The 23,990-nt window shown below is 39.8% G+C and overlaps 1 protein-coding gene across 3 annotated transcripts; it reads left to right on the plus strand.

The window, feature by feature from the left end:
• Positions 1–1,791: 1,791 nt before the first annotated feature.
• Positions 1,792–20,500, plus strand: RIPK2 (receptor interacting serine/threonine kinase 2). Of its 3 annotated transcripts, XM_051610824.1 has the most exons (11): positions 1,792–2,172; positions 5,548–5,701; positions 6,850–7,005; positions 9,276–9,433; positions 11,717–11,766; positions 12,130–12,291; positions 15,448–15,533; positions 15,724–15,813; positions 16,422–16,527; positions 18,525–18,704; positions 19,898–20,500. In XM_051610824.1, exons 1-11 carry the CDS (start codon positions 1,985–1,987, stop codon positions 20,221–20,223), a joined length of 1,656 nt encoding a protein of 551 aa, XP_051466784.1. In that variant the 5' UTR covers positions 1,792–1,984; the 3' UTR covers positions 20,224–20,500. The 3 variants fall into 3 exon arrangements, with proteins under 3 accessions (XP_051466784.1, XP_051466785.1, XP_051466787.1); XM_051610825.1 differs by lacking the exon at positions 15,724–15,813; XM_051610827.1 differs by lacking the exon at positions 12,130–12,291.
• Positions 20,501–23,990: the final 3,490 nt, after the last annotated feature.

Raw genomic sequence — 23,990 nt, forward strand, 5'->3', positions numbered from 1 at the left:
CACAGAATACTTCAATTTATGTCACACCATATTTGAGTTTTACAACAGTTAACAGTTTCAACACAATCTCAAGGAAATGTTTTACCTTTTAATTTGCACTGCAATTACTTTTTATTTTAGCTGCAGTTTATGCCAGATAACCCCAATAATGAAACCCTAAACCAGCTGTGATGTCACCTAGGTCATTTGAGAGAAAGCCTTTTAATCTACTAATGAAGAAGAGGGAGTTTTCCAGAAGCAGTAATGATTTACCCTATTTTTTCCCTGGGCAGCCCCTCTCTGTCTTGGGAACTCTACCAGTTTATCTTTTTGGAACATGCTCACTGTGTATGTCTACTGAATATTACTTTCTTTAGGAAATTACATATTTCTTATATATCAAAGTTGAAATAGTATGACAATTAGTACTAGCAACTTGGTAAATACAGAGAGAGATATGCATAAACAAAAGCCCCAAACATGCATACTGCAAACAATGCATCAAAATTACACTTCTGGGAAACCACCTAGTGTGTTTGAAGGACACAAGCTAAATGAAAATAAAAAATAAAGTCAGCACTTGCTTTATATGGCTGCTAAGTATGTTAGTAATACTGCAGCATTTGGAAGACATAAATCATTCAAGTGCAAGGTCCTGCACCTGGGTCGGCACAACCCCAGGCACAAATACAGGCTGGGGGAAGAACGGCTGGAGAGCACTCCTGAGGAGAAGGACTTGGGGGTGGTAGTAGATGAGAAGCTCAACATGAGCTGCCAGTGTGTGCCGGAGCCCAGAGAGCGACTGCATCGTGGGCTGCATCAAAAGAAGTGTGGCCAGCAGGGCCAGGGAGGGGATTCTGCCCCTCTGCTCTGCTCTGGTCAGACCCCAGCTGGAATATTTTGTACAGCTCTGGTGCCCTCAGCACAGGAAAGATGTAGACCTGTTGGAAAAGGTCCAGAGAAGGGCCACCAAGATGATCAAAGGCCTGGAGCACCTTTGCTATGAAGACAGGCTGAGAGAGTTGGGGCTGTTCAGCCTTGAGAAGAGAAGGCTCTGGGGAGACCTTATAGCACCTTCCAGTACTTGAAAGGGGGCTGCAGGAAAGCTGGGGAGGGGCTTTTCACCAGAGAGAGTAGTGAAAAGACAAGGAGTAATGGTTTTAAACTGAGAGAGGGGAGATTTAGATATCTGGAAGAAATTCTTCACTATCAGGATGGTGAGGAACTGGAATGGGTTGGCCAGGGAGGTTGTTGATGCCCCCTCCCTGGAGGTTTCTAAGCCCAGGTTAAGACGAGGTTTTGTGCAACCTGGTCTAGTGGTAGGGTTCTCTGCTCATGGCAGGGGGGTTGGAACTTGATGATCTCTGAGGTCTCTTCCAACCTTAATGATTCTATGATTCTAAGTGACTGCTTGTTCTCAGGGGGAACCGCTCACTTTCACTTCACCTGAGAAAGTCACACACCCTCGGCAACGCACAAGCCGCGGCTCCGGATCATCCGCCGAGAACACAGTAACATATCCACCCTCACCCCCCCCCATCCCGGACGGGGAGATGCTTCTTCCCTGTCCCCCACCTCCGGCCCGGGGGGGAGGAACGACGTCCCCTGCACGGGGTGGGGGATGCTACGTTCCGTGCCCGGGGGATGCCTCCCAGCACCAAGCCCCAGCTCCCCAGAAGGAGGCTGCTGCCCCGACACAGCTCGCCCGGGGAACCACCGAGATCGGCAACGCGCTCCCCCGGCTTGCTCCAGGCTTCCGCCTTCCCGCAAGACTCATTGCGGCGGCCCCGCCTTCCCCAATTCGGGAAGCCGTTTTCCTCGGGGAAGTCTCTCCTCCGTGGGCTGAAGGAGGAGCGGGCTGTCGGCAGCCTGACGAGGAGGCGGGCCCGGGAAGTGGAGGGAGAGGCGCAGAGGGTGAGAGGAGCGGGGCTCTGGGGTCGGCTGCGGAGAGACGGCGCGGCCGCCCCCGGCAGCCCGGACCGGTCCGCGGCGGCGGAGCGCGAGGATGAGCGGCGGGGATGGCGGAAGCCGCGCGGGTGTCATCAGCTACGCCCTTCCCTCCATCCCTTCCAACAAACTCCCGGACTTGCGTTTTATCAGCCGTGGCGCTTACGGTACCGTGTCCGCCGCCCGCCACGCTGACTGGAGAGTCCCAGTGGCCCTCAAATGCCTGCACGGCCCGCTGCTTGACAGGTAAAGCGGGAGGGAGCATCGCGGAAGGGAGCGGCCCGGGGGAGGAGAGGTGATGGGGGTGGCGTGGCTATCGGGTGAGGGTGCCCCCATCGCCCCAGCTGCCCCCCCGACCTCCCCCGTGGTGAAGGACTGAAATGAACCCGCCTGTCCCTAAACCAGGAAGCGGGGGGCCACGCTCCCTCTTTTCATAAGGGCGCTCCGTGGGTGCGTCCCGCCGGTGGGTTGAACGGCCGCGGGTGGCGGGGGCCGGGCTCTGCCGGGCGTGCGGCGATCTGCCGGCCTGGCCTGCCTGGGCTGGTGGAGCAGAGACTGGGTGTCTTGTTGGGCAGGGCTGGTTTAAATGCAAGGGCGAAGGAGATCCCGCAAAGACTGTTTCAGCTTGATCCACGAGAAAGCGCGTACCAGCCCCGAGGCTTCCTCTGTTTCGATATTGAAAATGGGTGGTTTCGGTCTCAGTGTATGAGATACGAAGCAGGGTGCCTCTTTTGAAGGGTTTTTCTTCTGCTGTCTGCACTTTGGTTCTTCCTCAAGATGGGATTTGCACGGTTCAGCTTCTTCCTGGATCTGTTGATTGTCAGTCGTTTTGCGTATCAGTGGGATATTGAAATGCAGTGATTGCTATAGGGATTTTTTGCTTATCGAGAGAGATAGATAGAATATAAGGAACATGTTGCTGTCCTAGAAGAAACTTGTCTGGGACAATGCATAAAGGTTTTATTATATTATTTTTTTTCCTGATGTCTCACGGTACTGAGAGAAGGTAATTCGGAATAATAGGTTTGTAGGCTCCCTCCTGCAACTGGTATTTTCCACTAGCTCTTCAACTTGTAGCAGGTGTGTTCCCCATTTTCCTGGGTGCCCCAAGTGACAGCGTGTTTATTGCAGGAGCTGTCACTCCGTGTAAGTGGGCAGCAGGTAATAATTTTCCATCCACCTCTTCCTCATTCACTTCCCATAGTGCCTGTTTTTCATTGTATTAGTGCACATTTGCCTCCTCTTAGGCTGTCTGAAGCCTGCTTGACTGTAAACCTGCCATTTTTGTCTTATCTAGGTGTCTTTAATATTTACTGTCTTAGGTTTCTTTGATCTACTATTATGCATTTAGACAGAACAATTTCACTTAAAATAACAAGGCTTATAGTCTTGTGATCCAATATGCTAGAATATAAGTAAGTTGGTTTAAGCTATGTCAGCTGTTATTCTCAAGTGTGTATACATAGGCCTTATCTCTGAAAGCTTGCCAGAATGAAAGGGAGTTTCAGTTATGTGTTTAAGCAGGAATATTGTGTTCTCTGATAAATTTATTGTTGGTTTGTTTTTTTCTTTAATTCAGATGTCTGCTTAAATCTCTGCTAGTTAGAAATACAGTGTTTATCCTCTCAACTCAGTTGGGAGAAACCGATAAATATTAATTTAGCCTTGCAAGAATTTACCTTAGTGTGACACCTAACCTGTGAAATTATGGTGAAAAGGAAGTCTGAGGTAATCAGAATAAATCAGCCACATGCCATACATCATACAAAGCTTGGAAATGTTATCAGAAGACAAAAGCTGAAAGAAATCTGTTACACAAAATTCTCTGCAGCAAGTGATTTGCCAGTTGTGTAGTAGGCAACATAAAATGCAATGCTGTAAATGCTGTCAAGAAAAGGGAAGAGTTCATGGTGCAGTAAATTCTCCAACAAGGGAGCCTGCACTATGTGTCCCAAAACTTGGGATAGCGTGTGTGTGACCAGCCACAGAACAAAGCTGGTTGGCAAGCTATTGTGGGCTTGTACTAAAGTTTGTCATCACTCAGTGCCCTGCTGGTATGGAGCAAACAAAGGTGAAATGACTTACAGACACAAACGAATAGACCTTGATCTGTTGCAGTTTGTTTCCCAGCTACAGCTGAATCCCATGCAGTTGTGCTTCACAGTCTGGGAAAACCCCTAGCTTTCTCAAACCTAGTCTTTTCCGGAGAGGAGGAAGGGTGTCAGTTGTGTCTTTTGTCCCATGCTTTCCTTGAATCATTTCCTAGAGTTTCCTATAATAGAAGCCTTTTACCATCACATGGATAAGGACCAACCGTTGCTCTTAGTTTCACATTCAGCGAAATTCAAACTTTTCCTGTCATAAAAGCATCTTGCTTTAGTTCTCCAGGTTTCCTCTTTTCCCCGTATATTCTGATGGGTTTTTCTTAGTGAGGGGTAGATCTGCATCGATGGGTCCAGACTGAGACGTGCTCTTTGGTGTGTACCAGCTCTCACCTGGGACCTGGGCAGTGACAGTGACGTGATGCTGTGCTGAGCAATTGTCATGGGCACAGCCCTGGTTTGTGCACAGCCATGGCCCAGCACAGCTCTACTGCTTCTGAATCAGACTGGCTTGCATCCAGAAGATCAGTTTTAGACTTATGTGGGGAAGAAAAGAACAGTTTCCCACAGCTGTGAAAGTCCTGTATTTGGATATCCTACTCAAATGCCTGTACCCTTACCAGTCTCCACTAGTATAAAATACAAATAGTTTTTTTCATAGGATTATCCTTCATGGCCGAAGTATCCTCACTGTAAACAAACCCATTTTTTTCAACAAGATTTGAGATAGAAGCCATACAAAAAAATTATTTCTTTTAGGGATGGTAGCATATGCATTCTGAAATAAACCTTGAGCTTCTCGAATCCATATGCTGCATGGTCTGAATTTGTAAAGATGCATCAAATTCACATTTTTGAGGTCAGACTTAATGAGGCTGGTCCCTTCCTGCTTCCTGTGCAACCAGGGCATGTTTGTGGTTTTTTTTTTCCAGAGGGTGAATGAAAGCAGGGGCCCAATTTGAAAAAACTATTTATGTGAAAACAAAACATAGTAGAGTGTTCCTTTTCCTTCAGAAACAGAAGGTGCAGTTCTTTAACCCATATGATTTTAGTGCATGTCAGTATCCACTAAATGTAAATGGTTGTAGAACTGCCAGTATTAAATTTGCCACTCTATAGAAGATTAATAATGAGCCTCAGTAAAAACTCAGGGTTTGAAGATGGACAGTAAAGTAGGATGAATTTAGCTGGTTATTACCATTATGGTTACACACAGGATGGTAAAAATTTGGAGTTCTGACTGTATCCTTATTTGCTGGAAACATGGATGAAGTACGTGGTGGAAGTAGATTTGTGTGGTACAACAAAACTGGGAAAGCTGTCTTGTATTTGCATTTGCAGCTTCTCATTTGTCTTACAGTATCTTGTTATCAAAGCAGCATAGTAGGAAACAACTGGGGAAAGGTGGTAGTACTGTGTATAGGTACATAATTTTTTTAAGAGACCACAATGAACAAACATTTGCTTTGTATTTCCTAGTAACGATACAGTAACCTTTTTTTGGTTTGTTTTCTTTAAGTGACAGAGATCACCTTCTAAAAGAAGCAGAGATATTACACAAAGCCAGGTTTAGTTACATTCTGCCGATTTTGGGAATTTGCAACGAGCCTGAATTTCTGGGGATAGTAACAGAATACATGACAAATGGGTCATTAAACCAGCTTTTACATGGGGTAAGTATACTTACAGTCTTGAAATACAATCCATGATTATTTCAAATAGATTGTGATTTACATATTTAAGGGAAGTAGTAAAATCTATTAATTAGAATATTTCAAATTAAAGGACAGTCAATATCTCTAGTAGTTTTTGGTGTTCATACAGATTTTCAGAATCCTAAAAAGACAACCAAACTCAGCAGACTGTAGTCTTATTACACTTTTTCCATTAATGTTCTGACCTATAGCTGGCTTCATTTTGAATCATTGATACAGTTACTTTTAAGATCTGTTTTTCTCTAATTAGATGCTGAAATACCTACTTCAGCCTGGGTTTCAGAATTATTTCCAATGTAAATATCACACAAAAAATCAGCTTGTTTTGTCAATCTAGATCTTTATTTTAAAAATTAAAGATTTTTACTTTAGCATCGAGAAGTCAAGTATTGCTAATTTAAACAGATATGGTTATTTCTGCCAGATCTTACTCTGTGGAGTAAGTTCTGTGCTGAACTCTCAGCTGCTCCCATTAGCTTGATCTGAGCATCCAGTATTGCTACTGTAAAGCTACACAGCACCGCAGTTTGTCTGTATCCTCAATCAACACATATCTTATGCCTTAGAGACCTCAGCTGTGTTTTCCATAAAGGCATTAGTGTCAATGTAACTTCCAAGGTTACAGTTGAGTGTTACTGCCTTTTTCTTGGTGTGTTAATATTTATAAGGGTACTATCTTGTGCTTGGTTTCACCACATCTTTTTTTCTTTTTTCCCCAATGTCAGTTAAAGATACGATTCTTGCCTTCCTTTGTGTAGTACTCATCATCTGTTGCAAGTTTCTTACAGAAGTTCATCTGTAAATCGTTTTTCCATATGAATGAGTAATGTACTAACTGTCCTACATCATGTATAGCAGTCGTTAACTATTACATGAATGCTAGGGAATGGAAATATAATAGTGCATGATTAACACTTACGTATTTGTTTTTACAGCTAACCAGTCTTAATGCTCAGCTACAGTTTTTCAAGGAGCTCATGTAATGAATGCTTTTAAATATTACTGCTTGTCCAGGTCACTTTCTTCTTCCTATAAAAAGCCTTTGTGTTGTGCTCTTAGATCAGAACAGAGGATTACATTCTGGTTTTGTGGTTTTATCTTGGCAGAAAGATGTATATCCTGAAATACCCTGGTGCCTAAGATTCCGCATTCTTTATGAAATTGCTCTGGGAGTAAACTATTTGCACAACATGAATCCTCCATTGTTGCACCATGACTTGAAAACCCAAAATATTTTGCTGGATGATGAGTTTCATGTCAAGGTACAGTTATTTAATTCTTACATTCTTCAGCATCCAGAATGAGTGAAAGTGTTTTAATTATCATAGAGGACAAGGAGTGAGGATGTGACCATACAGAGAACAGAATTATTTGCCAGATGTTAGCTTCTATCCTTGCAGACAGAAGTTTTGATTTTTTCTTTGAAAACTGCTTTTCTCAAGTGTGGGTTTCATCCACCTGAACAGACCAGAAAGCCAGAATTGGGGCTGTTTCTGTTACAGCAGTAGCTGATGCTCAATAGCAGTGACACTCTGGTATGGCAGCCTTCCAAGGGTAGTTTGTCTGGCCCTTTCTGGAAGAAAATAGGAAGTGTTCCTGGCGGAGATGCTCAGAGAAGATAGTTCTGAGGATCGTACGTCAAATTAAAATGTCATTACCCCATTTGATACCTGTCATACAGTATGTACGTATCAATTCTGTGGGTGTAGTATAAGAACATGTAAAATGTAACTGTGAAATCCTGAATATATTGGAAGATGGCTTTTGTAAAGCTCCTTAGAGCAAGCAAATGTACATAGAGAAGTAACATTAGTTCTAAACTTCAGTTCTGCCTTTTAAAATATCACAGCCATTATGTTAAAAAGATACTGATAGTACTTCTGACAAAATGGTTAGGTGCTTCCATAATTTTTTGTTTGTTTGTTTTAATAATCCTGTTTTTAAAGTTGGTAGAATACACTGTTTAAGTAAATGAGAAGTAAGAGATATTTTGCACATAATATTTTCTTGAATGGTGAATGCTTCAGTTGTTACCCTGAGATTAATATTTTTGTGAGTCCTCTGAGCAAAGATGCAGTGCTGGTTTCTTCTTTCGCCATTCCAAAGACATTTATCTTGGCAGCAAAGCAACTTGCACAGCTTTGTCTCTGCTCACACCCTCGGCAGGTCATACTTCCTCCCACTCACTTGTGCTGGCATTGCCATCTCTTGAGCTTCCTGATAAACCTGATTACAGAACTGGTCCAAGTTATTTTTTTTATCTACAGTTTGTTTTTTTTTAATCCCTTACAGCATTGGTGTGGTCAGATGCTCTGCCTGACCGCATCTAAACAGTTGCTTTGCTGGAGCAATTGAAGGGAAGAGGTTTACTCCTGCATACCTGCCCTGCCTTCTGTAAGGCCTGAAAGATTGTCCTTTGGGTTTTTAAGTGGTTTTTTGAGGGTGAAGCGACATTTGCTAAATTAGGACCTCTGGCAGGAAGTGCAAGGAAGGCTATCATGCATGCCAAATAAAGAAGTATTGTGTATGTATGAAAGTAACACCATTTATAGAGTGCTTCTGGCTGTCCCAGATCTACTGAAATTAGCAGGATAACATGACCAGTTGTAGGGAGGAAGGCTGGATGAGAGTGAAGTGTAGAGTAAAAAGAGGTTATTTTCACTGTGGATTTTGACTGTGTGCTCTCTATAAAGCTTATTTCTGTTGTTGCATCTTTGTTGAAGATATTTTTGCTGTTATGCACGTGCTGGACAAGTCCAAAGCTCAGAGATGGCTACTTCTCTTTCTCCCTTGTATGCTGGACACTCAGTAGCTCAGCCAGCAAGCTTATTCGGCTGGCTCTTCATGTCCCCAGCTGGAACCTAATCTGACATCTTGCTCTCTCATTCATGGATGTCTAGGAATGTAAACAGAAGTCAATTACTTCTTTATATAGATTTACTGTAAGCTCCAAAGGAAGGGACAAGGGCCCAGAGTGCACAGTAAAGAAAATATTCAGCAACTTTTTCCAGTACAGAATTTTGGAGTATCAAATTTATTCATTCAAGATTAATATTTTGTAGCTTTGGGAGTAAGGTGGAGTGCCCTAAATATTTTCTGTCATAGTAACTGTCTCAAGATATCTGCAGGCTAAATTCTGTAGAGCTATTATGATTGGTATTAAATTTGTGTTTATCTCACAACCAGGGAGCTAGAAGTCCTCAATGGCTGTTTGTTTGTTTTTAAACAAAGAAAGTGATTTTATTCATACAGAACAGACTGTCATAGCAGGTATTCTCCAGCTTAGAGTATATGAACCCTTCCTTAATAGAACAGCAGGCTAGGACAGTGCTGTAGGGACAGCATGACTCATGACCTGGGAATGTTTTCTGAACTGGAGCTGGTGTTTCTTGTTGCTAGGACAACACATACTTCTGTCTGTCAGGTTGAGGACTTTAGTGACCCATTTTTTAGGGCATATTTCAGGAATTTTTAATCACGGTCAGCAGATAAATCTATTTTTTTCTTGGAACAACTGATTTCTCCTTTCCAGATTGCAGATTTTGGCATGTCGAAATGGCGTGTTATATCCATGTCACAATCACGAAGTGAAACCTCTTTACCAGAAGGAGGGACTATTATCTACATGCCACCTGAAGATTACAATCCCAGTCAGAAAACCCGTGCAAGTGTAAAACATGATATCTACAGGTAACTCATGTTGTTCTCACATGGGCTTTGCAATCTGAATTCAAATTTGATTGAATGAGCTTAGATTTTAACATCATGTCAGCATATTATTTTTTTTTTCAGAAGTTCTGCAAGTGTATAAGCAAAATAAATCAGGGAAAATAGAGTTAAGTGTTAGCTGGATATGACCAACAGTTTCTTTAGGAAACACTGTGAGAAGTGTAAGCCTCAGAAATGAAACTAGAATTATAGAAATAGAGGAGTGTGGTTTCTATAAATAAGTGTACACAGAGAGATTAATCAGAGAGGGGAAAAACTGTTCATACCGTTACCTCAATGCAGATACCCTTGTAATTTGAGCACATCAATTAACAGTATTTCCCAAATGTACTTGGGGTGGAAAGAAGAAAACATTTTTTTGGAAAAGGGTTAGAATAAAACAGGGAAATAGTATTGGAGTATTTAGAGAGATCTCCTTAAGGAATAACTTACTTCATGAAAGTTCAGGCAGATTTGTGTCAAGGCAGTTCTGAGCAGTAGAATCAATAGAGTAGGAAGTAGTAGAGTGGTGGTGACCCATATAACAAAATGGCAATTGCTCTTAGGATATTAGAGTTAATCGTAGCTAATCTGAAAAGGCTTGGAGAGCTCAAAGATTACTTGAGCCATCGTGGAGGAAATTGTCTTGTATGAATGGAGATTGAGGAGGCCTGAAGAGGCATTTCACTGTGATTAAAGTCCATCTCTCTGTTCCACTCTACCACCTTTACCTTCAGCTACCTTTGACAGGGTTGTGTTTTGGCTGGAGATGATTCAGTCTCAGAGGGTCTTACTGACTTCCAGGGAGACCACTATTTATCTTAGTTATCCCTGACCCTTACAGAGCACACAAAGTTCCTTGACATTCCTGTCAAAAGAACAGAGATGCTGACATGGCACAATTTGCCATGCCAAAAAAATCAGCTTGCTTGAATTTCTCAGGAGTACATCAATACCAGACTTTCTAACTGGGAGGACTGCTTTTATTAAAGTTACTTGAATAAATTTTATCATTGGTTAATGTTAAAATGAGAATAGAATAAGTAGGTAGGACAGCTCAATTTAAATTACTGATTTTAAGCCTCAGTTATTTTATTCTTACTTTTTTTATTATTTCTAATGGGTAGCTGTTAGATGACTTAATGCTTTGAGGTAGTTAAATGTAACCTGTATGCAAAATGTGATACTTCTTAGTGATGCAGGGAAATACTGTCTTTGCAGAGTTATTTGAGTAGTTAAGCAAACTTTTATTCTGATAAGTGTAATTCTTCTTTAGCAAAAAAAGATAATTCTTTGCATAGTTTCATTTTTATTGCTTCAGTGGAAATTTTATTGTAATATTTTGAAGTAACATTTTAAAAACTTTTCAATCTATTTTTAAATTGATTTACTGAAAAAAGAAAGGAGTAGAATTAAGTTTACAAGGATATATTTGACATTGGAAATTAGGTTATCAAGCAGTGAAATATTTTTGCTTTCTCATTTTAGCTTTAGAATTACTAGGTTTATTCCTCACACCTAATTCCTGTTCTAAATAGTAAAACCAAATATGGGGGTTTTACATTCTTTTATTTTCTTTAATTTGCTTTGCCTGAATCAAATATTTTTGTGTAAATGAAGACAGTTACTCATTTACATTAGATAATCTAATCCAATTTGAATGGCAAACTTGTTTAAAGTTACCTTTTTTAAAAGAATATATATTCTAACGATGGAAGAAAGAGACTAGCCTACTGAAGATGGAATAGACGTATTCACTGAGCTACTTCCCATTCATGCTGATCGGAATAGAAAAAAGAAATCACAGGTTTGAGTAAGCAGATGTATTTTCAGTTTGCTGGCTGTAGTTCAGATTGGTCTTCCTGAGAGTCTCTTTTGTAAAGTGAATTTTGTGTGTGAAAGTGACATCTCTACCTATAAAGTCTGCAGATGTTGAAAGTATATATGTTTGGGTGGGAAGCTGGAGTGTGTGTAATTCACAAAGTATTAGTGAAGAAGAGCCAATACAGATTTGGAAAATGAGTTTGTATGTCATGTCCCTTTTCTGTATTTGATATTGTTAACTAGATCTAGTTGAAGTCACTGATTAAAATTCCTGCTAGTTTTTATATATTCAGGTCATCATTACAGTTAGCCATGGTCAGTCCCATGTGTGCGTGAGATCATTTTAGCAAAATGTTTTAATAAAAGGTAGAGCTGAACACACTGTGCTATTAAGTGTTTGTAATCTAAAATATACCTGTATACTTTTTATATTTTAAACAGTTATGCAATTATTATGTGGGAAGTGATGTCAAGGAAACAGCCATTTGAAGGTAAGGCCATGTCTTACTTTCATTTGTTTATCCAGCCTTATGTAAAGGCTAAACCTGAGACCTGGGTACCTGGGGGCTTCATTTTAGGGGATAATGTTTAATGTTTAATTTGTAAGCTTGCAGAAGAACACTCTGAATTACTTTTCAAATTAGACTCTCATTCTCTATTGTTGGATTGTTTTTTTTAAAAAAAAATTACAATATTGTTTGATAAATTAAAAATACAACTTTTTGTAAAAGAAGAAATATAACCTTATTTTGGTTAACTGTAAATATTATGTCTGCAAATGAAATTATACCTCCTATAGTAAGCTATTTATATTGCATATATTTCTAATGAATGCATGGTGTCTATTTTGACAGAAGTTATAAACCCCTTGCAGATAATGTATAGCGTGTCACAAGGACAGCGACTAGACTTAAGTGAAGAAAGTTTATCAATGGACATTCCTCATCGGGTGCTCATTGTAAGATTGATAGCAAGTGGATGGGCACAAAACCCAGATGAAAGACCATCATTCTTGAGTGAGTTTACCTTACATATTGAGAAAAGATTTTTAAATTGATAGATTTCTGTTGAACATAGTACTGGTAGAGCAAGGTTATAGTTGCAAAAGGGAAATTTTAAAGATGTCCAGAGATAAATGTGCTCAGTCTTGTTGCATATGACAAGGTGCTTGTCTGCTTCCACTATGTCTGTAAACAAACTTTTATGGACATAACTACGTGTGTGTCATAAAACCACGTTGTTAGTTGGAGTCTTTTGTCTTTGCACTCTCTAATTTACCTGTAAAAAAAGACAAATATTTTGTTTAACTACTTGCACTTGGGGTTTTTTGTTTAATTTTTGAAGATAACTTTATTTTTTTTAAGAAGGGGAGGGAAGTGAAGTGTGTAATAGTACTGTGGTATTTATGAGCAAGCTTTAAAACATAGCAAGAAATCACTGCATATCAGATAAGCTATAGTGACTCTGCCTTATGTTTGCATCTCAGTATAAATCTTTTTCACTGAGACTTTATCTTTGACTGTTCCACTTTTCAGATCCTGCAGAAACTGATTGAAAGTACATGCTTAACTTTCCATCTTTCCTTTGTTCAGTTTTTTGTCCATGAGATCAAATATAGATACCTTAAGCCTTTTTCGCAGTGGATTACAGAATTTTGACAATACGGTTGAACTGTGAGCTTGCAGAGATTAGAGTGGCATAGTGTGAGCTGGAAAAGTTTTGGTTTGATTTTTGCAAACCTGGGTTTGTCATGCTTAACTGAGAAATGTGGTGTATATTCAGTCCATATTTATCCCCCATAACAATTTCTCCCAAATATACTTAATTTTGTGGTGGCTTTTGGCTCTTGCTCAGCCATTGTGTAAAGGTAATTCCATCAAAATTGTCAGAAAGTGATTACCTATTTTCAACTGTAAAATATGCTCTTGTGCATGTTGCTGTGGTCACAGATATTGGTGTGGTGTGAAGCTAACAGGGGTTCCTGCAGCTGCCTTGCTGCAATTGTTCAGTTTGCATGTCCTTTAAAAACTTCCTCCCTACTCCTTTAGAAAATGGGATCCTAATTCTGTAAGGAAAGGCCTGGAGAGGCAAAAATGTAGAACAAGGGAGTTATTGAAAGCATTCAAGTATTCAAATGTAGAATGCTTGAACTCTGGCTTAAACAATTTTAGGTTTTAATTTTCTCACTGGTTAGACTGAATATGCAAAGGCTCAGACCTGAAATACTAGGGGGTTTTAGTTGGTTCTGGTGGTTTTTCTGTTTTTAGGGTTTGCTTTGTTTTGGGGCTTTTTTTGATGTTATGATGAGAGAGGTCTGCAACCTTAATGTTTCATTTGTAGCTTTAGTGAACAGAAGTTTGTGTAGTATTTTGAAAACCTTTATAGACTTCCTTTGGGCTAGAAAGCGTTAGTATGTTGCTGTTCAGATAGCTTAGAAAGAAGTGTTCATAGCTTCATTTTTTTACATCAGTTTGGCAAAGGAAAAAATGGAGACACATTCAAACATATACAGCATCTTTATGTTCAGTTTACAGTCCAAAATTAATTGCATTTGTTTGAGGCATTATTATTTTTTTCATTAAGAATATATTGAAATGTCATGTTATTTTGGCGTGAGTCTGGTTAATGTGATTGCAAATTGTGGAATTATTTGTTTTCTCAAAGCAAGGAAATACATCATTTATATTTTGCTTTTTTAATCAAAAAGAGCAGACACATTATGATACTTCCTTATGTATTTGTGTTATCCTGAGTCAGTTAACAACACCAAAATGGACACTGCATGCATAATTGCCTGGGAGATGTACTAAAGTGTGAGCTAGCTTGGGTTCTGTTATTAGTGCCATGTCTGTAGTAAGATGATCTTTGAAGAAAATATACATTGCTTTTTCCTCTACTTTACTATCAGAAAAGGAAAGAAGAAGTTGCAAAACCGCTGCAAGATTAAGGGAAGTAAAGCCCACTGATTGGGAAATTACCATAGCACAAGGCGGGGGGGAAACAAAAACTCCCAAACCTCCTTTTTGTTAATAAACTTTAAATAGAAAACTTCATTCAACTTGTCTGTTCCCCTTATAAAGATGGGAATCATTGTGTTTCTACATGCACTTGGAATACATACCTGCAGTTTAATAATAATGAACAAAAATCAACAATGCTAGTATTTCAGTGCAAAAAATGGAGTGCCAGACCTGGTAAAAAATTGGTTTAGCTTATGCAAGAAAATAAGAATCCCAGTATTGAATGCATATCTTGCAGATGCTAGTGGAAAAAAAAATTAATATGGGAGAACTGTGGTAAAATTATAGTAACATCTAAAAATATGCTAATAAGGATTCAGTGTAATTGATTGCTAGTATGGTAAATTGATTTTGTCAAATGGGCGGAGTCCATAGAAACGCAGTAGAATTGTGATATGCCATCATCCTTTCCTGAGGTTCTGTTTTACTTGAGCACAGTTTCAAAGAGACATTTCTTTAATACAATCATCATAACATTTGAAATATTTAGTTTTGTAAACCTTTCAGCTTCAGAAAGCAAGGAAACAGCACAGGTTGTCACTTGCGTATTGGATTGTCGTGCATCTTCCTATCTGAGCAGATGATTTTAGTTTCACTGACTTGCTGCCTTTGGTGAGCATGAGGACACTATCCTTTGGGTTCACTGGATGTGATAGGTCAGTGCCTTGACTATCACCATCTTCTCTGGCCCTGGTGCACAACATCTATTCTGGATATTGCTGCAATGGCAGGTTCTTTGTTTATTTTTATCATATAAATATTTACATGTCTGCTGGAGTGGGAAGACACTGACCCACTCAGAGGTCATGTGCTGTTTGGTCCTTTCTAGCAAGCCAGGCTTGGGTCTGTCCTAAAACATAGCAAAGCCACCACCAATCTTACCTGTTTCAGGAATGCAAGACTTGTGGTTTGGCACAGTCCTGGATCTCTTTTGATACAGAGTGCTGAGATGGCCAGATCAGGACAGGGTTTCTGTAGGTGGTGTGAAACAGTTGTAACAGGTGAAAGCAAGAAACTTCTGATTAGCAGCATAAGTAGTTTGATCCAAATAGATAGACAATTTACAATAAATGTAAGAAAGTAGCTTTGGCAAAAAAAAACCCCTTAATTCTCAATTGAAATAATTCAGCAAAGTACTCTTTCTTTGTTTAGAATGTTTACTAGAGCTTGAGCCAGTCCTGCGAACATTTGATGAAATAGCTATGCTGGAAGCAGTAATTCTGTTAAAGAGGTCAAAGGTAAGTGGCTTTAGTTACTGTCATCAGCTGGTCAAATAAGTTGGTAAAAGAAGTTGGTAACTTTTCTTTGCTAGAAGAAATGCAATCTCCTTTGTCAGTTATCTAATCACGTATCTGGCTGAAGCATGTGTTTGTACAGAGCTGTCAACTTACAGCAGAAATTTAATACAGGTAAATATGTCTCTTCCAGTCCCAGTATGAATCACGATGTATTTATAAGAGTGGAAAGAAAGCAGATGTGAAGCAGATATCACTAAATATACCTCTGAATCCCCAGGAGGTAAATATTTTACGTATTGCATTTGGTGTGTTGGCATCATTAAAGATCCTGAGAGCTTAAAGGAGGATTCAGTTAGTAAGGGAAAATGGTTCTGCAGTTTCCTTTCCTGTGCACTCAGGAAAGGCATAAAATGCATTCGTTGAGTTTGGTGTAACAAATGCATACTCATATAGGTGAAGATAGCAAAGGGTGGGTAAGCAGGAATAAGAAGGGCATGTTTGGTATGTGCTCTATATGTGTAATAGCCATCCCCTTCAGAAGGAATGCAGCACAGAATGTCTGCAGCTTTTAAGTCTTTTGCTCCCTTATACTTCCATGGAGCTTGCTTATATAGGGTCATGTAGATTTGTGTTGATATTTTGCTTCTCAGTGCTGCTGCTTTTGGTTCTTTCTATTAATTAAACTTGTAGACAAAGTTGCTGTCAGGTTTGGAAGAACACAAGAATTAGGATTACATAATTTCTTCTATTATACTGTGTTTTAGTTGTACTGTCTATTGAGCATTTAGATTGTAGGGGAAAGACAGTGATGGGAAAGTACTCTGTAAAAAACTGCGAGTCCGTATTCATTTAACACACCTTTTCAATACGCAACTGGAATCTTTTCAGGAAACGTATTCTGCCTCCATACAATGTGATGCACTTCCTCTTCAGAGCATCTCTCCAGATATATCAACATTCAAGTCTGTTCCCAAGTGCAATATCCTCTCATCAGGTAGAGATACTCATGACTTTGTGCAAATTTAAGTTGCCACTGTAGCTTTACACTTCCACTGTGATATGGCGTAGTAGAAAGGTGGATCTCTATTTATGCCAAAAAGAGATGTGTTTATTAAAATTAGTGCTCTGGGTAAAAAAATAGTGTTATAACTCTGATTTTCTATTCCTGTTGCTTGAGAAGTCCTCATAGTTCACAGCTTCAGTTTTCCTGTTCAGTCATAAGTGCAGAGATAGCATTTACTTGTCCCTTCAGGCTCTTGGCAGTTTAGTTAATAATTTTTAAACTACTTCTAAAGATTAAAAGTCTCAACATTTGGAGGCTGTTCTAAAGCTGAGTAAACTGAAGGTTTCTAATGCAGTCCAACCTCTTGATCATTATTAATTCAATAATAAAATTTTAATAGATTGCCTTGCAAAAGTATCTGCACAGATTTTTTTGTAGCTGTCCCCTTTTCTAAATCAAAGTTGGCAGACTTCCCAGGCAAAACTCAGTTGTGAGGTTTTGCTGGTATCAGAAGCCAGAAAAGTGTGATGGGACCCAGGTAAAATAGCAGTACATTATGAAATTAAAACTGCATTTGATTTTCTTCACTTGAAAGAATGCAAGCATATATTTCAAATGAAGGGAGCATCTGTTGGCTTTGTAGGGACCAGTGGTATGAAAGCAGAAAAGATGCTTGACTTCACTGTTAAAAAATAGAGTTGTTTTTTGACCAATACAATCAGAACTTTTTCAGAAACTTCCTCCTTCAGAGTTACCAGCTGTCTTCTAACTTTCAGCCTCTTTTATTTTTCTTCCCTAGCCAGCCTATTCACGTGTTCTTGTTCTTGGCTTTTGCTTTATACTTAAATAGCTTATTTCTCTCTTTTCTCATTTTCATAGAATCATAGAATTACTTAGTTTGGAAAAGACCTTTAAGATCATGGAGTCCAAACATAAACTTAAGACTGACAAGTTCACCACTAAACCATGTTCCTAAGCACCACATCTATACATCTTTTAAACACCTCCAGGGATGATGACTCAACCACCTGCCTGGGCAGCCTGTTCTAATGCTTGATAACCCTTTCAGTGACAACTTGGAGCCATTTGCTCTCTCTTGTTCACTCATGTGAAAGACTAACAACCACCTCACTACTAACAACCACATCACTACAACCTTCTTTCAAGTAATGGTAAAGAGGAACAAGGTCTCCGCTCAGCCTCCTCTTCTCCAGGCTGAACAACCACAGTTCTCTTTTGCTTCTGATACAGGGACTAATCCTTTAATATGCTTTGTTTTGCTAGACAAATAGGATATGCTCTTCTGAAGTTCATTTGTAAAATAAGCTTCTTCATTCTCCTGTTATCCTGCTAGTTCTTCCTGTGCATGTTCTAACTTAAGTTGTTGAACTAAAGCTACCAGACATCTGTACTTAGTACTAAAAAAAATTGTGGCAAGTGTTTTCTGCTTTCTTGGAAGTCATGTGCTGTTTTGATGGACTACCGTGAGCTTCCGTTGGCATCCCAACAAATGTCACCATTGGTCTTCATGTTCTTTCCTACCATCTGAGTATTTATTTCAGTCTTTCCACCTTTCTTGCACTGTCAAACTTTATCAAAATAAATCAATTTGCTTCCATGCTGACTCCTAGCTACCTCCAAACACTTGGAGGAGTTATTTTGTTTTTCCAGTCCCTGCAAAAATTTACTGTTAAACAGAGATGGGTTTTTTTAAGTTCATATCTGCTGAAGTTATTCTCTCAATGTTCTTCCAAAATAAAACAAGATCCCCAAACCCACAGTAAAGCCTTGGTAAAAGATAAGGGACATAAATGCATTCAGAACCTGAGTGTAAGGAATAATGTGTTCTATTTGAAGTGAATTCAGGTTGTTTATGACTTGTTTTATGGAATTGCTCTAAATAGTATCTTATGGCTGTATTTTATTTGAACACAGAAGTAATGCAACTCGTTCTTCTTCTGTTGTTTGTTTGTTTGGGTTTTTTTAAGATGGAGATTCTGAGGGTCTACACTCTCTCAACAGTCAGAGCACAGATGAAAATATCTCTGTAACTCAAAGTGCCAAACTTATTGTGCATCCATACAGTTCTTTTCCCTCGTCTGACAAGTGTGTTTCAGATGCCTCAAATTCTGCACCATACATGCTACGGTCATCACCAGTTCCTTCAGGTACAGCAAACACTGACTTAATTCCAAGACACATAATAAGTGATCTAATATCTGGTATATGTGTGTATGAAATGGAAACTGGAACTGTCTTTCATCTGTAAAATCAATACAAAGCATTCTACAAATTAAGAATGCAAGTAATTCTGGCTTTGTAGTCTAATATTACAAAGTAAGTAGAAGCAATGTAAAATGTGACCTGTAACTGCAGAACCTAGCTTTTTTCTCTCCTTTTAAGCAAGATTAATTCCTGCTGCCTTGGGTCTTCTTTATCCCATTCCCTTTGCTCGTATTATTTCTCCTACTGCTCTAGCAGTGCTGCAATCCAGCTGAACAAAAAAAGTTAGCTTCAGTTTAACTCATCTTGTTTCCTGTCACTTCTCCCCACTTTTAAGCCTGTCATTCTTCCTCTTATTAATGGCAGGGCAAGGAAAGCAGTGGCTGTGTCAGCATCTCAATTTTAATGGTTTTCTGTGTTAGTTGAGAGCTCACTGCATGTTATTGCTGTGCATCAAATAACTGTTGAAAATGTGCAACAAGCAGAAAGAACCTTCAATGCATGATTAATTATTCAGAGAGATCTTTTCATATGGGGAACACAATAATATGCTAATTTATAAACATCTGCTGCATCATCACTTTTCTAGAAAAGTGAGAATCGTTCCCTTGTCACTTGACAGTGACATCAGCTGGAGGAAAGTACACAGGAAACTACAGGGATGTTTTCACTAAGCTTCAATAAAATTCCCCCTGGAAAGTGAACTTACTATCTCTCTCTTTTAAGTATCAGGTCAGTTTGAACACTGAAACAAGTTGCTCACAGAGGCTGTAGAATCCCATCACTTGGAGATGCTGAAAACTCAGCTGGTCAAGGCCCTGCGCAACTTGAGTTATCCCTAGAGTTGGCCGAGCTCTGAGCAGGCCATTAGGTCAGATTACTTCCTTGAGGGTTCTTTCCAATCTAAATTGTTCCGTGAGTAATATAAAATACCAAATCCAACAGATTGGAACAGATTGGAACACTGTAAATGGGGAATAAAATAGTGACATGTTAAAAGCATGTTTATTCATCTGGTGTATTTATGGCTGTAAGTTTTAAACAGCTCTTTCTTAGCTTATCCTTTCTGCTGTGGCACTCTCTATTGACAGATAGTTAAAATATAAATTTATGTTTTTTTAATCCTCTCCAATCTCAGATTTTGTTTTGGAAACCATACAACAGAATGTAGCTCATCAATGGATACAAAGTAAAAGAGAAGAAATTATTGATCAGATGACTGAAGCATGTTTGAATCAGTCACTGGATGCTCTTCTATCAAGATTTTTACTCATGAAAGAAGACTATGAACTTATAAGCACCAAACCTACAAGGACATCAAAAGTCCGACAACTTCTTGATACCTCAGATAGCCAAGGAGAGGAATTTGCCAGAATTATAATACAGAAGTTGAAAGAGAACAAACAGCTAGGACTTCAACCCTATCCAGACATTGTGTCTAATTCTCTAAGACTGCATCTTTAAATTAATTCTTCCTGTATGAAGCCATGTGAATATTTCTTATGGCGTGATTCTTGTTTCTGTATAGTTGTTTTATATATGTACTGCTTTGTCTTTATTGTGCCTTAGTAGAGTCTCAGAAATGACACTGAGTTCATCTAGACTGCGTTCGGTGAGTTACAAGTTAATCAGTTGGAGTCCAGTCATAAAGCCAAACACTTGACACTTATTGACTCAGTTCATACAAGTATTTTGTTTATACATGACAAAGAAAAACATTAAATGTTTCCTGTTTCACATATTTTCTGTCTATACATATCCTTTCCTTTCACCTCACAGGATTGAGACAAACCTTCTCAATTTGGAGTATTGTTTTTTCTCTCTCCATCTGGTGTTTGCCGTAGAGGCAGAAAAAAATCTAGGTGCTCTATTTGGGGGCTTGTATGCTCTGTTTATAATAACTTTTCTCTTTTCAGCTGGTTATTCCTCCTGAGATACCTGAGAAGAGCAGTAGCTGGGTGGAAGTTTACATTGCATTTTTACAGGATCTTTTTTATGTTTTGTTTTTTCCATCTTGTTGCTAGGGCAGCTGCTTCAGACCACTGCATAAGACTTCAACTGGACATTAGGAAAATTTTTTTCACAGAAAGAGTGGTTAGACACTGGAATAGGCTGCCCAGGGAGGTGGTTGAGTCACCATCCCTGAATGTGTTTAAGTGTCGTTTGGATGTGGTGTTGATGGATATGGTCTAGGGGAGAACTTTGTAGAGTAGGGATGATGGTTGGACTTGGTGATCCCAAGGATCCTTTCCAACCTGAATGGTTCTATGATTCTGTGATTCTATGATAAGAAGAAAGTCAGTCCACAGAGGAGCCCAGAGGCAAGGAGGACATTGTGATTACTATCTTTGTTCTGCAAGAGCTGATACATTAGAAAGGGTGCAGCTATAGCCTTTTGCATTATTTGGTTACACCCCTTAAAATTCCTCTTGAAATCCTAGTATGATGAGATCCACTTACAGCTAATGGAAGGGAACCGTCAGTTTTTGCCTCTTTTAACATTTCCTTAGTGAATGCCTCCCTTATCTTTGTCATTTGCCATAAATGCTTCTCATGTCAAGTTGATGGATCGAGCTTCTAATTTCACTTTTATATTTAGTATTTGCATGATGAGCAGTAGTTTGGGTCTGTACAAAGATCAGACATGCACTGCCAGGTTGGAAGTGATGTGCGTGAGTCTCTCCTGCCATGACCTGCCTTAGCCTTATCTGGACAACATCTCCACTATCCTCTTTTTGTCTGAAGGAGGGTGCTAACAGGTTGAGACACAAATGGGGCCATCTGACAGTAAAAGGTACATAGTATTTATTTTTTTTTACTTCATTTCAGAAAGCCTTAATTATTTTACTTAGGTGGCTTCAATATTATTCATAGGTGGTAATATTATTAATAATATTATTCTTAGGTGGTAACAATATTATTCATTTTAATTTGTCAGAAAACAGCACAGGCAAGTGATTTTCACAGGCACTAATAAATAATAACAAATTCTGCCAATACTGTGTAGAATTTGGAAAAATCCAAACTTCTGGTACAAGAAAGCTGAAGTATACCTATAAAGAGCAGATAAATGAGAAATCCTAAGTGATGGCTGTTTGGAGACCAATGGAGATTTGAGTTCTCCATTTCAAGGATTTAGGTTCATTGTGGGCATTACTGGTTGCCAACAGCTTAGTATATCTGTCTTATTTTGTGACCTGAGTCACAAGAATACAATGTCTAATCTATTGGATAGAAAAGGGTGTTGTGATTTTTTTTTGAAGTGGGTTTTGGCATAAACTGAGAATTTGATTTTTACCCTGATTCTCTCTGAAGCCTGTAAAATTGAAACTTAATAGCTGAAACCAGAGTAATGGTGCAATGAATGGTTGTGCAGACCTGAAGATGTCAAGCAGGGACAGGCTACAAGGAAAGCTGCCAGACTTACCAGTGGGAGTTTGATGCCAGAACTGTGTTTCACTGCACATCACATTTTAAGCTATGTTTGTTCATTATTACTAGTGCCTAACGAAAGACTTGTGTCATGCAAGGTAGAAAAATAATATTTCTCAGGTGTGTGTCCAGAATTCATCAGGTGTTAAGAGCTTTCCTGAAATCTGGCTTTAGTAACTAGAAAAACAGAGGCTTCTTTTTGGGTATCCTTTTGCCAGCTGGTATATTGTTATTGTAGTGTGGTCTGCATGAGTTCCAAACTTTTGTAATTTGTTATTTTCAATTAGTGCTAAGAAGTTAAAGGCAGTTCTGCTATGTGGGGGAAAAAAATAAATAAAAGGCTGAGGGTAGTCATTGGCCTGCCAGGTGGCCTCTGATATCTCATGTCTCGGCATCTGCCCTTGCTTTCTATTTCCCAACACACTGAAAGCAACTTCTGTCTTAGACAAACACAAGTTGAGCCCGGCACAGATGCTCTGCTCCCTAGCTCTTTGTGCTGTGTGTGGTACATGACAATGCCTGCACAGGCAGGCAGGCTCTGTTCTGAATTTGTGGTTTTGTCCCATTGATCCTTCCCAGTGCTGCTTCTGCATCTTTGTACTCACTTGTCTCTGACATGTTCTGCAGCCTGCCAGTGTGGCTGCTGCAGCTCTTCTGCCAGCATCCCATGAGCAGTCATTCCGTAGAGGTCGTGTAGATGGGTGGAGGAGCCCTTGGGGAACAGATGGGACAGATCCCAGAGCTGTTCCAAGTGCCACCAAAGCAACTGTGGTAGTTGCCTACCCTCCATTTTCTTCACAGCAGAGAGGAAATGTTGGGCATAAAAGATAAGTAGTACACTCAGCCGAAGGGAAAGAGCATTTTGCTGCATTCTGAAGACTTTCTGCTGACTCTTGCCTGTCAGTAGGGAACTAGCTTGGCATCAGTTTTAACAATAATAATAAGAAAGCTGGCCTGCAGAGTCACGTTCAAAAAAACTTATTTCCTACCCCCAGTCCTGAATACACATGCATCTGCAGGGTCATGAGTGTTGCTCTAGCCAAAGCCCAGCCCTCCATGGAAATCCTGATACCACTTGATAGATGACCTCAGTCCTATGTACCCCTTTTTTCTTTGCACCCTGAGCCTCCCTCCATGGAGAGCTGCCCTCTCCAACATGTTAAGCACACACAGATTTCCTCAGGATGGAAATGGAGTAGGGGGCAGACACACTCAGGACTTGAGGAACACAGAAGAGGGAGTAGGGAGGAAGCTTTGGGGTAGGCATGGGGAAAGAGAGGTGGAGGCTGTGTGTCTGGATTGCGCAGGGTGTGTGAAGGGGGAGTGGAGGAGACAATTGCGCAGATGAGCCGATATGTCAAATTCTGATGCTTCTGTTAACTCCAGTAACTATAAAAGAGGAACAGAGTTTCTGTGCAACTGGAACACTCAGTGCTGATTTTGATGGTGGCAGCAAGTCTGGTGTTGGCCAGGACAGTCTGGCAATCATGCAGTTAATGCAAAACTTTCCTTGTCAGGAAGCACAAGCCTGGAGTGTCTGCTACAGTCATACCAGATGTGTGGATGTGGCAGGAATGACCCTGCTCCTTGAGAGAAAGGATTGCAAGCATTCAGGAAGATTACCATGTGAAAAGCTGACTGGTTTTTTTATTTTCTTTTTTTTTTACCCCTCCTCCTTCTGATGTGCAACAGTATGTTGTGTACTCCTCACTTCTTCATTAGCAATTCCTAACATTTTTCAGCTTTTCCGCTCCAAAGAGGTATGCTCCTGATGTTTCAGAGCGCTGTCCTTGCTGACA

The sequence above is a fragment of the Apus apus genome, chromosome 2 (genome assembly GCF_020740795.1).
Source record: "Apus apus isolate bApuApu2 chromosome 2, bApuApu2.pri.cur, whole genome shotgun sequence".
NCBI classification, from domain to species: Eukaryota; Metazoa; Chordata; class Aves; order Apodiformes; family Apodidae; genus Apus; species Apus apus.

Excerpts from the sequence above, each read along its gene's own strand:
- RIPK2 (XM_051610824.1), top strand. The coding sequence starts at position 1,985 with ATGAGCGGCGGGGATGGCGGAAGCCGCGCGGGTGTCATCAGCTACGCC. Across the intron at positions 5,702-6,849 it reads TAAACCAGCTTTTACATGGG|AAAGATGTATATCCTGAAAT; the intron begins GTAAGTATACTT and ends TTATCTTGGCAG. Across the intron at positions 18,705-19,897 it reads GTCATCACCAGTTCCTTCAG|ATTTTGTTTTGGAAACCATA; the intron begins GTACAGCAAACA and ends CTCCAATCTCAG.